Source organism: Cryptomeria japonica, chromosome 7 (assembly GCF_030272615.1).
Source record: "Cryptomeria japonica chromosome 7, Sugi_1.0, whole genome shotgun sequence".
Classification (NCBI taxonomy): Eukaryota; Viridiplantae; Streptophyta; class Pinopsida; order Cupressales; family Cupressaceae; genus Cryptomeria; species Cryptomeria japonica.
Genome location: NC_081411.1, coordinates 620199181 through 620211322, shown reverse-complemented (window position 1 = coordinate 620211322; position 12142 = coordinate 620199181). Strand labels below are relative to the sequence as shown.

Below are 12142 nucleotides of genomic sequence, written 5' to 3'. Positions count from 1 at the left end.
TAAATATATAGGATATGCATTTTTGTCCCCTCCTAATTTAACAAGCAAGATTTTAAGCCACCAAAATTTAAACATGTGTTTATTTAATTTTACATTAAGCAATTATAAGAACTTGAAAATTCTATGGAAGTCAAAACATCTTAATTAATTTAATTGTGACAAACTAACCTCAACTTATTTTAAATTAATTAAGATTGAATTATGTTAGAATAATGCTCCAAACGACTTTAGCAAACACCCGAATCCGCCACTGTTAATCAGCTTGTGCTCTATCTGTATAATCAGATCGGAAAACCCTTCCAAAAAAATAGAAAGATTGACATTAAAATACAGGTATTCAAGTTTTATAATTAGATCTTGATTCGCTCACTTCTCGAAGTAGAAAGATTGACATTAAAATACAGTATTCAAGTTTTATAATTAGATCTTGGTTCGCTCACTTTTCAAAGACTTTCCAAAAGTGTTTCTTCGGGGAGCTACAAACTAGCTGAACTGGGCTCATACAAAATAGTTCCTTCCTTTCGTACATCATCAATGTACGTGAAAACCAGAGAAAAAGATCTCAATTACAGATTCTGCATGGAAGAAATGTGGTTGGTTCTGAAGATTTTGAGGTCCGCATTTGGGGAAATGCTCAGATTTTTCGAAGAGAGAAACCAACTTGTTTCCTGGCACAGAGCTCCATATCTTAAAGGTGCAAGCTTAAAGCAATTGTATTTCTTCATGGTTTTCAATAAAATAATTTGAAACTATTCATGGTTCTCAGTATAATGTAGAAAATGATCCATGGTTTTATCTTATATCACAATTATTTTCCCATATCAAATTATCCAGTCTTTTGAGAATGACAGTTCATCTGGATCCTAGAAAATTTGTTTCGTTAAAAAAATATAAATTTCAAATTGTAGATTAAAAATCTGTTAAAGATTTTATGTGAGTACCCTTGTTTTCACAGGTTGGTGTGCTTCTTCTAACTTTCTGTGAAGTTAGTGGGATCTTCATTTCAGGTAATTCAGAATTTTGCTTTAGAATTTAATAACTTGTTAAATAAATTGAGAACCCTACTCTAGTTTTTTCAGAATGATGATAAGTACTAATCTTTATAAAGGAGGTGCACCTTTTTTTCTTTCATTTGGGTTGTACATGCTTTATTGCTCCCCAAAGTCCTGCAATCACCGGACAAATTGCTTGTTCCTTTGTCAGTGAGTTTTCTCTAGATGCTTTTTGGAAAAATAATTTGTGTCGAGCTTTGCAAGGCTATCTCTTGGGCAATGAATTTTTTTTGTGCAATTTTGAGTTTACTGGTATTTATAATGAACATGAGGTTTACACAGTCCATCAGAATGAATGCAACGCTTCTAACACAGGTTTTTCCTAAGCGTTTCATTTATTCACTTTTGTTTGTTTATCTTTGAGGAAAAATAAATAATGTTGATGGAGATTTTATGCTTTGAATCAAAACCAAGTTTCTTCTAGTGGGCTTAGTTTCTGTTCTCTCTGGAAAACAATATTTTTCGATTTTATTGATGGCATCATAATTTTTGAAATTCACTTGTTTTCTTTAAAAAAAAATTACTTTCTCCACTTGCAAAAATGAATGGGTCATTTGTTAGTTTGAAGCAAGATGTTTGAAGCAGGTTCACGTAGTTTCTTTTGGTGGAACCCACCTAGGCATTACGTTACCTTTGTGATGGCTTCTGACAATTTCGGAAAGAAAAAGTAAAGAATCGTGAAGAGACTTCACTTTGATTTCCAATGAAAACCAATTTTCTCTTAGTGGGCTTAACTAATAGTCTTTTTGTCATCTGATAGACTTTCTTAGATTTGGGAATTCAATTGCATTTTTTTGCACATATTAATGTCTTTCTATTATTTATGGAGCTAAGTGTTTGAGTCAGTTTGACATGGTTCCTTGTAGTTGAAACTCGAATCTGCCTAGGCACTGATTTCTTTCGCTATAAGTTCTGACAATTCAAGGAAGAGCTGCTGTTCTTTTCCTTTATTCATCTATTCCATGCCCACTTTGAGTTAGTGCAAATGATCCAAAGATGAAGCCTTTGGTTTGCATATGAAATGACAAATATCCTGTCACATGTGATAAGGCTGTCTGCTATTGATTTTATTTTGAAGATAAGATGCCAAGCTTTTATGATGATAATTTTCCACTTTGATGATGGGAGTTGCATCATATTATAACTAGAATTGACTGATCAAAGTTTTGAGGTTTCCGAAGTCCACAATAATGATCAAAGGCTTCTTGAAAGACCCAACGTATGAAATTTAAAAACAAACGATTTTAGAGTTTCACAGATTAACATTATATCATGCATTTGGATACCACCGTGTAAAGTTTTTGATTCCAATGTTTCAAGTTTTCTTCAAGAACCCTCTTTTGGGAATATACAAGATCACCAATTTTGTTTTTTGGATGCCTTTATTTTTTCTTAAGTACAAGATGTTAAGGTAGGTAGTAGAATTTGAAGATGATCAATGCCATATGTTTGGAATCTTGATGAAAAATTAATTGTTCCTGTTGTTCATATTACTATTGTTTTTTTTTTAATATTATTATTATTGTTATTGTTATTTTACTCTCATGTTGTTGATCAGCCATCCCCATTGGTCATCTCTATTGATATTGTTATCATGTTGCACTATTTTTATTGCTTCCCTCTAGTGCCTTTTCCTACACTGGTCTTCTCTGTCCAACACTTTTTCTTTGTCAATTGAAATTTCATTCCTTGTTGCAGATTTTTCCACTCTATCATGGTTAATATCTATTAATACTTCTTGATTGTCATTTGGATGGATCTACCTGTTTCCCCAATATATGATCTTCCACATGAACATTCTATGATATGCATTCCAATGCTCTTTTTTGGACCACATCCATCCTTTGCCAACCTTAACTGGTTTTTTAGTATATTATTGCGTACGAAAGTGGCCTATAACATTTTCTATTCAAATTATTTGCTGTTTGTTTGTGGTTTCCCTTATATATGGTGGATAAGCCCATAAATGTTTGATGTTGATAATCTTCTTTTCATTTGTTCTTTGGATATTGAAACACCTTGTTAATCTTTTTTCATTTTTTTCTAATACCCATTCATTTTTACTTTTTAGTACCTTCATAAGTGTTCTTTATCCAATTAAAAATGTTCTTCATCAAAGGTACTTAATGCTCTTGTAGCCAATTTTTTCAGCATGACATCTTTTGTGCAGAATGATGGTGTAAGCCTGCTGGTGGGCGTAGGTCTGTTTGCCTCTTTTTCTTGTAAACTTGTTTGAATGGTTCCGTATATTTCTACTGGAATGTACATCCAAAAATGGTACAGAACCATTTTCTTCTAATTCCATGGTGAACTCAGTGTGGCGAACTATTTAGCTGCATGATAAAATCATCAATGGAATTCTTACCATTATATTTGTATCATCTATAGATCTCTTTCACCATATCGGATTTAAAGGGTAAAATTCAAGTGCTCTCTTTCCATAGTCCTCCATGAATAGGTTTGCTACAATTGGAGATAAGGGAGAACCCATTGTTATTCACTCAGTTTTCTCACATATTGCACCTTAAAAGCTAAAAAATATTGAATTGATACACAATTTAACCAATTTCATAGTTTTGTTGTCAGTTATCTGGGCAATGATTACTGTTGCTTTCTTTGTGTAGAGTGAAACAACATCAATGCTAATAAATTTAAAAAGATTGAAGTTTCAGATAATCTTATATGATTCATCATCAAGATGTAGACTATGCAGACTTGTTCTCTCTTGGGGCAAAGGATCAGTTGTTGGCCTTTGTAGCTGTCATTAGATAAGAATTTTCATGTATCTTTGTTGCTCATTTGTGACATTTTTTCATGTTCTTTATTATTCTAATGTAAGTTGCATTGTTTTAAAAAAACAATGCTATTTTTGCAACATCAACTGTTTCAGCTTTCAATAGAAGCTTTCTTCACTGAACCATGGATAATGCTGCATTTTCTGATTCCCAGATGGGCAGATCCAACTCTATATTAACAGTGAGGGAGACTGTTGACGTTGACAGGATGAAGACATCGTTCTAGTTGTAAGACCAAATCCTATTTATTTTCTATCACTGTCCTGATTTATGCTTCCTAAGAAAAATGAGTTCACATACTCTCCTTCGTTCTTTTTAATTTAGTTTATCAATATGTAAGTGCAATTTTGTTTGCTTGTGCTTGTGCATGATTTCTAGTTATTCTGATTTTTGTAGGTCCCATATGTTGTGTTAGTCTTAATTTCATGGGAGAAGACTCTTGTGAAGAAGAATTGCAGAGAAAGTTGGAGTTTGATCAAGCCAGTGATCGTTTGGAGAAAGGGCAGTATGAGAGTTCTTTACTGCTATTGCAGAATCTTGGTCAACATGGTTATAAAGATGTTGCTGAGCTTGTGGCTGTGGCTGAGGTTTGGTTGGCCGCAACGAGGAGATCTTGTTTATGTACAACTTTGTATCAGGGCAAGAACCTTGACTGGTACCTTATTTTGAAGGTAATATGTCTTTTCTCATTTCTAATTAATAAAATTTTGCCTTTCAATATAAACAATTATGTATCTGTTTTTTGAGACACTGATGAGATGACTTTTAATGTCCTTTTGGGCAAAATAGTCTATAGGACCTACCAAAGCGCACCTACCGATTTACAAGATCTTTTCTTTGAGTCATCAGGTTTATAATTGACGCTTCAAGCTTTGATTTAAGATTTCATGTACTAGGTTATGATTTAAAATTCTTTGGTAACTTTGCTAATATTGTTGTATAGTGGGCAGATTAAAAGTAAATGCTTTCATTCTTTGTTTCGTTTGAATTTTACATCTTGCAGAGTATTTGTTTGTAATGTTTTTTGGGTAGGTACATCTATCAGTTTCACTGTCTAATTCATGTAAGCTGGTAAAATTACTCTAACTGATGAAAGCACATGGAAGTCATGGTAGTATATTTTCTGATTGATATCAAATCCATCAATGACAATAAGATTATCAATGCCACTTTTTTGATGCCTTTCTTCTTATTTCACATTTGTTTACAAACGTTATGGTCGGTGGAAGAAGAATTTTCTTTTTTTCTCTGTATTTTCCCTTGTTCTTACTCCCATTCTTTTTGTTTTTCACCACTTTCTGTTTTGTTCAGTATAAGGTCACAAATATGATCATTTTATATTCCTTCTTTCCTTAGCCATCTTTATTTTTACTTATTAACATCATTTGTTGCTGATAGTGTGAGGATTCCTTTTGGACACCAATCAGATAGATTTATATTCATATGCACACAAAAATACTCAAATCATAACATAGGAATAGCTACACTCTTTAGATGTTTGAAGTCTTAACAAAATATTTATCAAGTTATGAGCTACAAGAAACATCTTTCCTGGGATTCAATCTTGACAAAGGTTATGAAATTGTATCTACTTCACTGCCATCTTGAATTGTTAGAGGCCATTCTACGCTTTTTTCTTGTGATAGGTTAATACTTAATAAAGGCTTCTCTAGGGGCCTTCTCCTAAGAAAGAAAAGCTTCATACATGATCAGCTGGAAAAACAGGAAAATTTCTAAACAGTCATGAGGTTACAAAACCAATCCACCCAGCTTGAAGCAAATGGAGCCAGCATAGAAATTAAAACAACCCACAATACCCAAAATCGGCCCTCCTCAATGGCCATATCAACAAGAGGGACCTGGAGCCAAATCCTCCTTGGAAGACACCTAAACACAAGGCTCCGGGGAGGTTCTACAAAGTTCAAATAGCACAAGAAAGCAAGGCATTGGTGCCTAAATAGGAGACATAGGCCACAGTATTGTCCATACACCATTACCAAGGTGCACTATAATGCACTTGAACTCAACTTGCGATCCTATCTTGGGTTACATCCATTATGTAATATAAATGCTACAATTACTTTGGCCTTATCTCTTGCCACTGTTGGACGCATTAGATGTTGTTGAATAGTTACAAAGCAACAATTGAACCTTGGCACTGCCACTTTAGTTTATACAAATCAATCATTGAGATGTTGGTCAAGAAGATGAGGAATCAGCAAATTCCAGTATTAGTGAAGGCAGCACAATTTATGGATTAGGGAAAGTGGTTCTCCAAAGACCAAATTCATCAAAAGCTCCCTCATTTGGGGCCCATTGATTCTCAAGGAGGGACAAATGATTAGGGATCCAAGTGGAAGTTTGGGGTAGATCGCTGAAAATCTTTTTTTTTTTTTTTGCTTTCTTCAACATTTTTGTATTTTGTGTTTTTGAGGCCCTTTTGAAAGGAATTTGGTGATGTGATATTTAACATCGTTGCTAGATTCCTTTTGAACATATATAACTTTATAAGAAGATTAAAGAATAAAGAATTACATCTTTCTTGTAAAGTCACTTTACATCCTGTCTTCTTAAGGAAGTTTATTGTAGTCAACTTATACATTAATGTTGCCTTGCATCCTACCTACCTTCACAATAAAATCGACCAAGTGTAAAAGCATTCAAAAATTTTTACTTGAAGGGTAACCTTATCACGTGGCATGGTACTTAAACTTCTAATTATCTTTTGTTTGAACTAGTTTATGGAAAAATTGTGTTAGTTTTTTTAATGTAAAATAAAAATGTGAGCACAGTGTAATTTCAAGAAGCTACTTCAAACACATTTCGGAGTGTGAAAACTCGTTGTCTATTATATTAATTATCTTGTAAATCACTTTATATGCTTCTTTGCAGTGAGGTAACAAAGGAACAATACTCCACTATAATCAAACACCAAATAATAATGAAAATAAATCTTAGAAGGATACACACGTGGTGTGAGACTCTGAAGAGAGTTTGACATGACCACAGGGATAGTAGTGTCAACAAGGCTCTCTTGACAAAGTCATAGGAGCTAGGAATAAACTCAACATTATTACCTATAGATGTATTTATACAAAGTGAAGGAGATTAGACCATTGATGCTGACCCGACACCACTGCAATTGCAAAAAAAATTCTGCCAAAGGATGTTGAATGCCAATTTCACTCACAGATGTGGGTGAATGTGAAGGTAGCACATTTCATCATTAACAGTTGAAGTCACAAGAACATGATATCTGCTGAAACTATCAAGAGGTTGAACCGACAAAGAACTCATGTACATCTATATTCTATTGGATGGATGAGTTAGGGTAAAGGCATTTGTGTCAATCAACAATGTCATTTGTTCTACGTAGTTAAAGATTTAGTTTGCAAGGTAGTACTCTTAGACCTTTGTGATGTTTTGCTTTGACAACCTTACATGCAAAAATGTCATGGTGTTTAAGAGGCTAGACCTTAGAGTGTCATGATCAAAATTTGCAATATAAAATATAGGATACGAAAAGTGGCTTCCTATGAAGCCCACATCTTTAATTAGTGGGAAGCAGTGTCAATGCATGATTGCCTAAATTGGCACATTTGTCCTACTCATGATAAGATTTGATGAAAGACAAAAGATTGCGGCTACCCCTTATGCTAAAATATCAACTTTGATAGCATAACAAAAGCAAATGGACTAGATGCAATTAGGGTACAAAGATGTATTGCTAGGTGAAACATTTGATTGATCTTGCCCATGGCACACCACTATCCATGGTTACCAGACTTGAAAAACCTAATAAATTCATAGATTTTTAAGGATCTAAAACTTGTTTCGTGCACCCTTTAATAAATAAACCTTAAAGACACAATGACATCATCAAATAGAAGCTAATTTGATCACATACACAAGTATACACCGATCACATAAGTATAAACACAAATTTTAGCTAAAGGAAATAACACACTTAGATATATAAATATTTTTAAATGTATACAAAACTCACGTAATATGAAATCCATGGCATTAAAAAAAATATAAAAACTATAATTATAAGTCTATGGCTCAAAGGAGGTTGCATTGCTCATCCCAACATCACGATAAGTCATGCACTGACGTCTACGATAGGTCCTAGATGATGATGTAGCCATGATGATGTAGCCATGATATTTGCTTGTGTCTTTGTGATGTCCCCATACAGACAATCCACTAGTTCAATCACCTACATCTACACTATGAGCATCTACAGCAGCAAGACCATACACACGATAAGTATTTGATCGATTCCATGAGACGTTATAAGTGATGTGGCTGAGATAGAAGAACAACAATGAAGATATAATAATAATTAAAAGAAGAAGCACTAATCGGGGTGACATCGATTAAGGGATAACAATAATCATTAGTATATTGAAGAGATGCGATCTGTGGAAATACACACGGTTAGGGGAAGACATGTCTCTTACACATTCAAAAGATGTGACCATTTGATTTGCAAGGTATAAGTGGGACATCAATCACACTTCATCAAGGATGATTAGAAAACGTTGATATTTTATTTATCCTTTACTGGATCTGTTCGTTTGAGCATAAGCCTTTGGCCTACTCCGGTTGCATAGATCAAAAGAAAATATCAGAGACAACATCATTGTTGCAAGTGCAAATCGTCTACATCAGAAACATCAAGAATATAACTACACACCTGAAACAGCAACATACAGATGCCAGCGATATTAGCATTGTATATATATATACATTTTATATACTCAAGTGTTAGATCAGAAATAACAATTCATCGCTCTAGTTGATAGAAGGGCATATATAGTATATTTTCCATTGTTAAATTAGAGAAGGCTAACATCCGATTGAATATCAAGTTCATCTTGCATAATTACTATCAGACATATCAGATATAGCAGAGATAATCTCATCAAAGTGAATTGCACTAAGTGCCGATAAATAGATCACATCATTTGGTATACATGTAATTGTTCAATCAGAGTTAGCATTAATCAACACATAATCTCTCTCTCTCTCTCTCTCTCTATATATATATATATATATATATATAGTCCCTTGCATGATATTATTGTTGCATATATTATATCAATTATATAATTTGAAGTGTTATCAAAGATCAATTCCATAGTAATAATTGAGATTTAAAGGAAAGAAGTCTCTTGTAATTGATTTTGTAAGACAGTAGTCCCAAATTCACAAGTTATCCTAAAAAGGGGACATTACAGTGGTATCAAAGCATGATCCTGTCATCCTGCAGGGTAAAAAGATAAATCGAGAGTAACACTTTCATAATTACAAACATCATTGATTCTATTAGACATAGCAACATTGGCAAGAAGTTCATTACATGGTTCATCATCACACTTGCAAGAGCAATTGGAGCCAGTTGCAGATTGGAAGAAGATCATTAGCGTATTTACCAAAGACTACATTAGAGAGAACTATCTTTAAGAATGTATAGAGAATTAATTAAACCACCTAAAGAGTTAATAATGCATATGAGATAAGAGTAAAAGTCAGAATGAACAGGGTGAATAACTCAGAAAGAGGTCCATCATAGAACATTTAGAGCCTTAAAGGGCCTTAACTTAAAGAGATAAGCAATGCAGTCTCAGCAACCAAGAAAGAGGGAAGTGAGAATGGATGTTAAGCTAAGGGCCGCCAAGTAGATACTTGGTGTAGGAATGGCTCAATAAAGACCCCATTCCTTCCCAAAGAGTAGAAAGAGGAAAGTTAGAATGTGGACAGCAAACTTGAGCTGCCAAGTAGAGCAAGTAAGTCTCTTAGGCTTGGTGTAGAAATGGCTCAAATTTGGCTTCTCAACTTTCCCAAAGAAGGGGATGAGAATGGCACAAAGGCTGACCTGAGCCGCCAAGCAAAGCAAGTAAGTCTCTTAAGCTTGGTGTAGAAATGGCTCAAAGGAAGTCCCCATTCCTTCCGAGCAAGAGTAATGTAGGGAATGAGAATTGCATAAAGGCTGACTTGAGCCGCCAAGCAGAGAAAGTAAGTCTCTTAGGCTTGGTGTAGAAATGGCTCAAGGAAAGTCCCCATTCCTTCCAAGAATAAAGAAATGTAGAGGAATTATGACACAAAGAAGGTCAATCCTCTCTAAGTATAAGGGCTCAAGGAAGCCAATATGGGGCATCATGGCTCAAGGAAGCCAACACCCTAGACGAGTAGGATGACAAAAAGAAGGTCAATCCTCTCTAAGAATAAGGGCTCAAGGAAGCCAAATGTGGGCAGCTTGACTCAAGGAAGTCAACACCCTTAGTAAGAAGGATGACTCAAAGAAAGTCAGTCTATTTCATTCAGATAGAGATGGCTCAAGGAAGTCAGTCTCTCTCAAAATTGGATAGAGATTGCTCAAGGAAGCCAATCTCCTTCAAGTGGACTGAATGGCTCAAGGAAGCAGGTCCCTCTCAAGTTGGGCAATAGCTCAAAGAAAGCTAGTCCCTCCCAAGTTGGATAGAGATGGCTCAAGGAAGCCAATCTCTCTCAAATGGGGCATAATGGCTCATGGACGCCAGACCCTCTAAGTTGCCATAGATGTAATGAAAAATAAGTAGAAATTTTTTCTACCATTTATCATTACTTTAATTTATATGATTATATGTTTGTTACTACTAATCTATGTGCAGGTCCATCCAAGAAAGAAGAGAAGGAGGAAGGAACCATACAAGCATATTGAAGAAGTAGAAGTTTGAACATAGTATTTAGTTGATTTATGCTTGGCATTTGATTAGTATTTCTTTGTCTAACCTCAAGATAAATATGCATCTGTGTCTTTGTATATGTTCATATATTGTGCAGGAACTACTTACAAGATATTGTTTGATTCAAAACCAAGACTGCATTACTAAAGAGAGATTTATATGGCTATATGTAATCCTCCTAAAAGGAACGGTACAAAAAAATCAATCTAGATAAAGGCCCTCTTCCACTCATCAGGGAGGCAAAATCTATTTTACAAGGTTATAAAATTCATCGCAAGATTGTGAAATTGCTTGAGGACAAGCAAATTCAAGAGGGGGAGACTGTGATGCCCCCATACAGACAATCCACTAGTTCAATCACCTACATCTACACTATGAGCATCTACAGCAGCAAGACCATACACACGATAAGTATTTGATCGATTCCATGAGACGTTATAAGTGATGTGGCTGAGATAGAAGAACAACAATGAAGATATAATAATAATTAAAAGAAGAAGCACTCATCGGGGTGACATTGATTAAGGGATAACAATAATCATTAGTATATTGAAGAGATGCAATCTGTGGAAATACACACGGTTAGGGGAAGACATGTCTCTTATACATTCAAAAGATGTGACCATTTGATTTGCAAGGTATAAGTGGGACATCGATCACACTTCATCAAGGATGATTAGAAAATGTTGATATTTTATTTATCCTTTATTGGATCTGTTCGTTTGAGCATAAGCCTTTGGCCTACTCTGGTTGCATAGATCAAAAGAAAATATCAGAGACAACATCATTGTTGCAAGTGCAAATCGTCTACATCAGAAACATCAAGAATATAACTACACACCTGAAACGGCAACATACAGATACCAACACCCTAGTGGGGTTGAGGGGCAACGCCCCTCACGGGGTTTGAGGGCAGCAGCCCTGGTGTGTGCCCTGTTGTGATACAAGGTGAGGTCAAGGGGTGGAGCCTCCACTAGCCCAAATGAAGACCTTCAAAACCACACAGGCCTTCATGGCACACATCATTTTCATGTTTTTTAAAATCCTAGATGGGCATGTCATAAACCAAACAAGCATTGAAATTTTGTAATTTTTTTTTAATTAGAATTGCCGAGTCTCTAGGTCAAGACTTGCCAAGACTCGACGAGTCTAGCGAGTCTCTAGACTCAAAAAATTTGTGAAAGACGTGAAGGCTGAGACTCCCAAACTCAGTCAACCTAGCTCACCTCGGACTTGTTGAGACTTGAGAGTCCAGGCGAGTCTAGTTACTCCACTATCAAAATAGATCACTATACAAGCAATCAGTTTTAGATAATGATGAGATCAAGTGACAACTTCATAGATTAATTCAAAAAGAACATGTTTGACCAAGTGCCTCATCTTGTGGAAGTTCGATTATATTAGCCAAAAAGAAAATTGGGTAGTGGAGACTCTACATTGACTGTTGTGCCCTAAGCAAGACCACAATGAATAATTGGTGAAAGGGGCAATTCTTTTTAGCAAATAAAAGAGGTCTATGTAACTACATAAAGAGGTTGAGAAAGGAAAAAGAAAAATCAAA

The 12142-nt window shown here is 35.0% G+C and overlaps 1 protein-coding gene across 4 annotated transcripts in view; it reads left to right on the top strand.

The window, feature by feature from the left end:
* The first annotated feature begins 233 nt into the window (after positions 1-233).
* The window catches only part of LOC131035841 (meiotically up-regulated gene 184 protein), a 117976-nt gene continuing 106067 nt past the window's right edge, over positions 234-12142 (top strand). Inside the window, exons 1-5 of one of the 4 annotated variants that reach the window (XM_057967584.2) lie at positions 235-694; positions 956-1007; positions 4002-4075; positions 4244-4518; positions 4637-4696. In XM_057967584.2, the coding sequence (XP_057823567.2) occupies positions 4273-4518; positions 4637-4696 (306 nt within the window). In that variant the 5' untranslated portion in view covers positions 235-694; positions 956-1007; positions 4002-4075; positions 4244-4272. Of the gene's footprint in view, positions 695-955; positions 1008-1203; positions 1368-4001; positions 4076-4243; positions 4519-4636; positions 4697-12142 lie in introns of those variants that run through there. The other 3 variants (XM_057967585.2, XM_057967588.2, XM_057967587.2) reach the window with 3 other exon arrangements.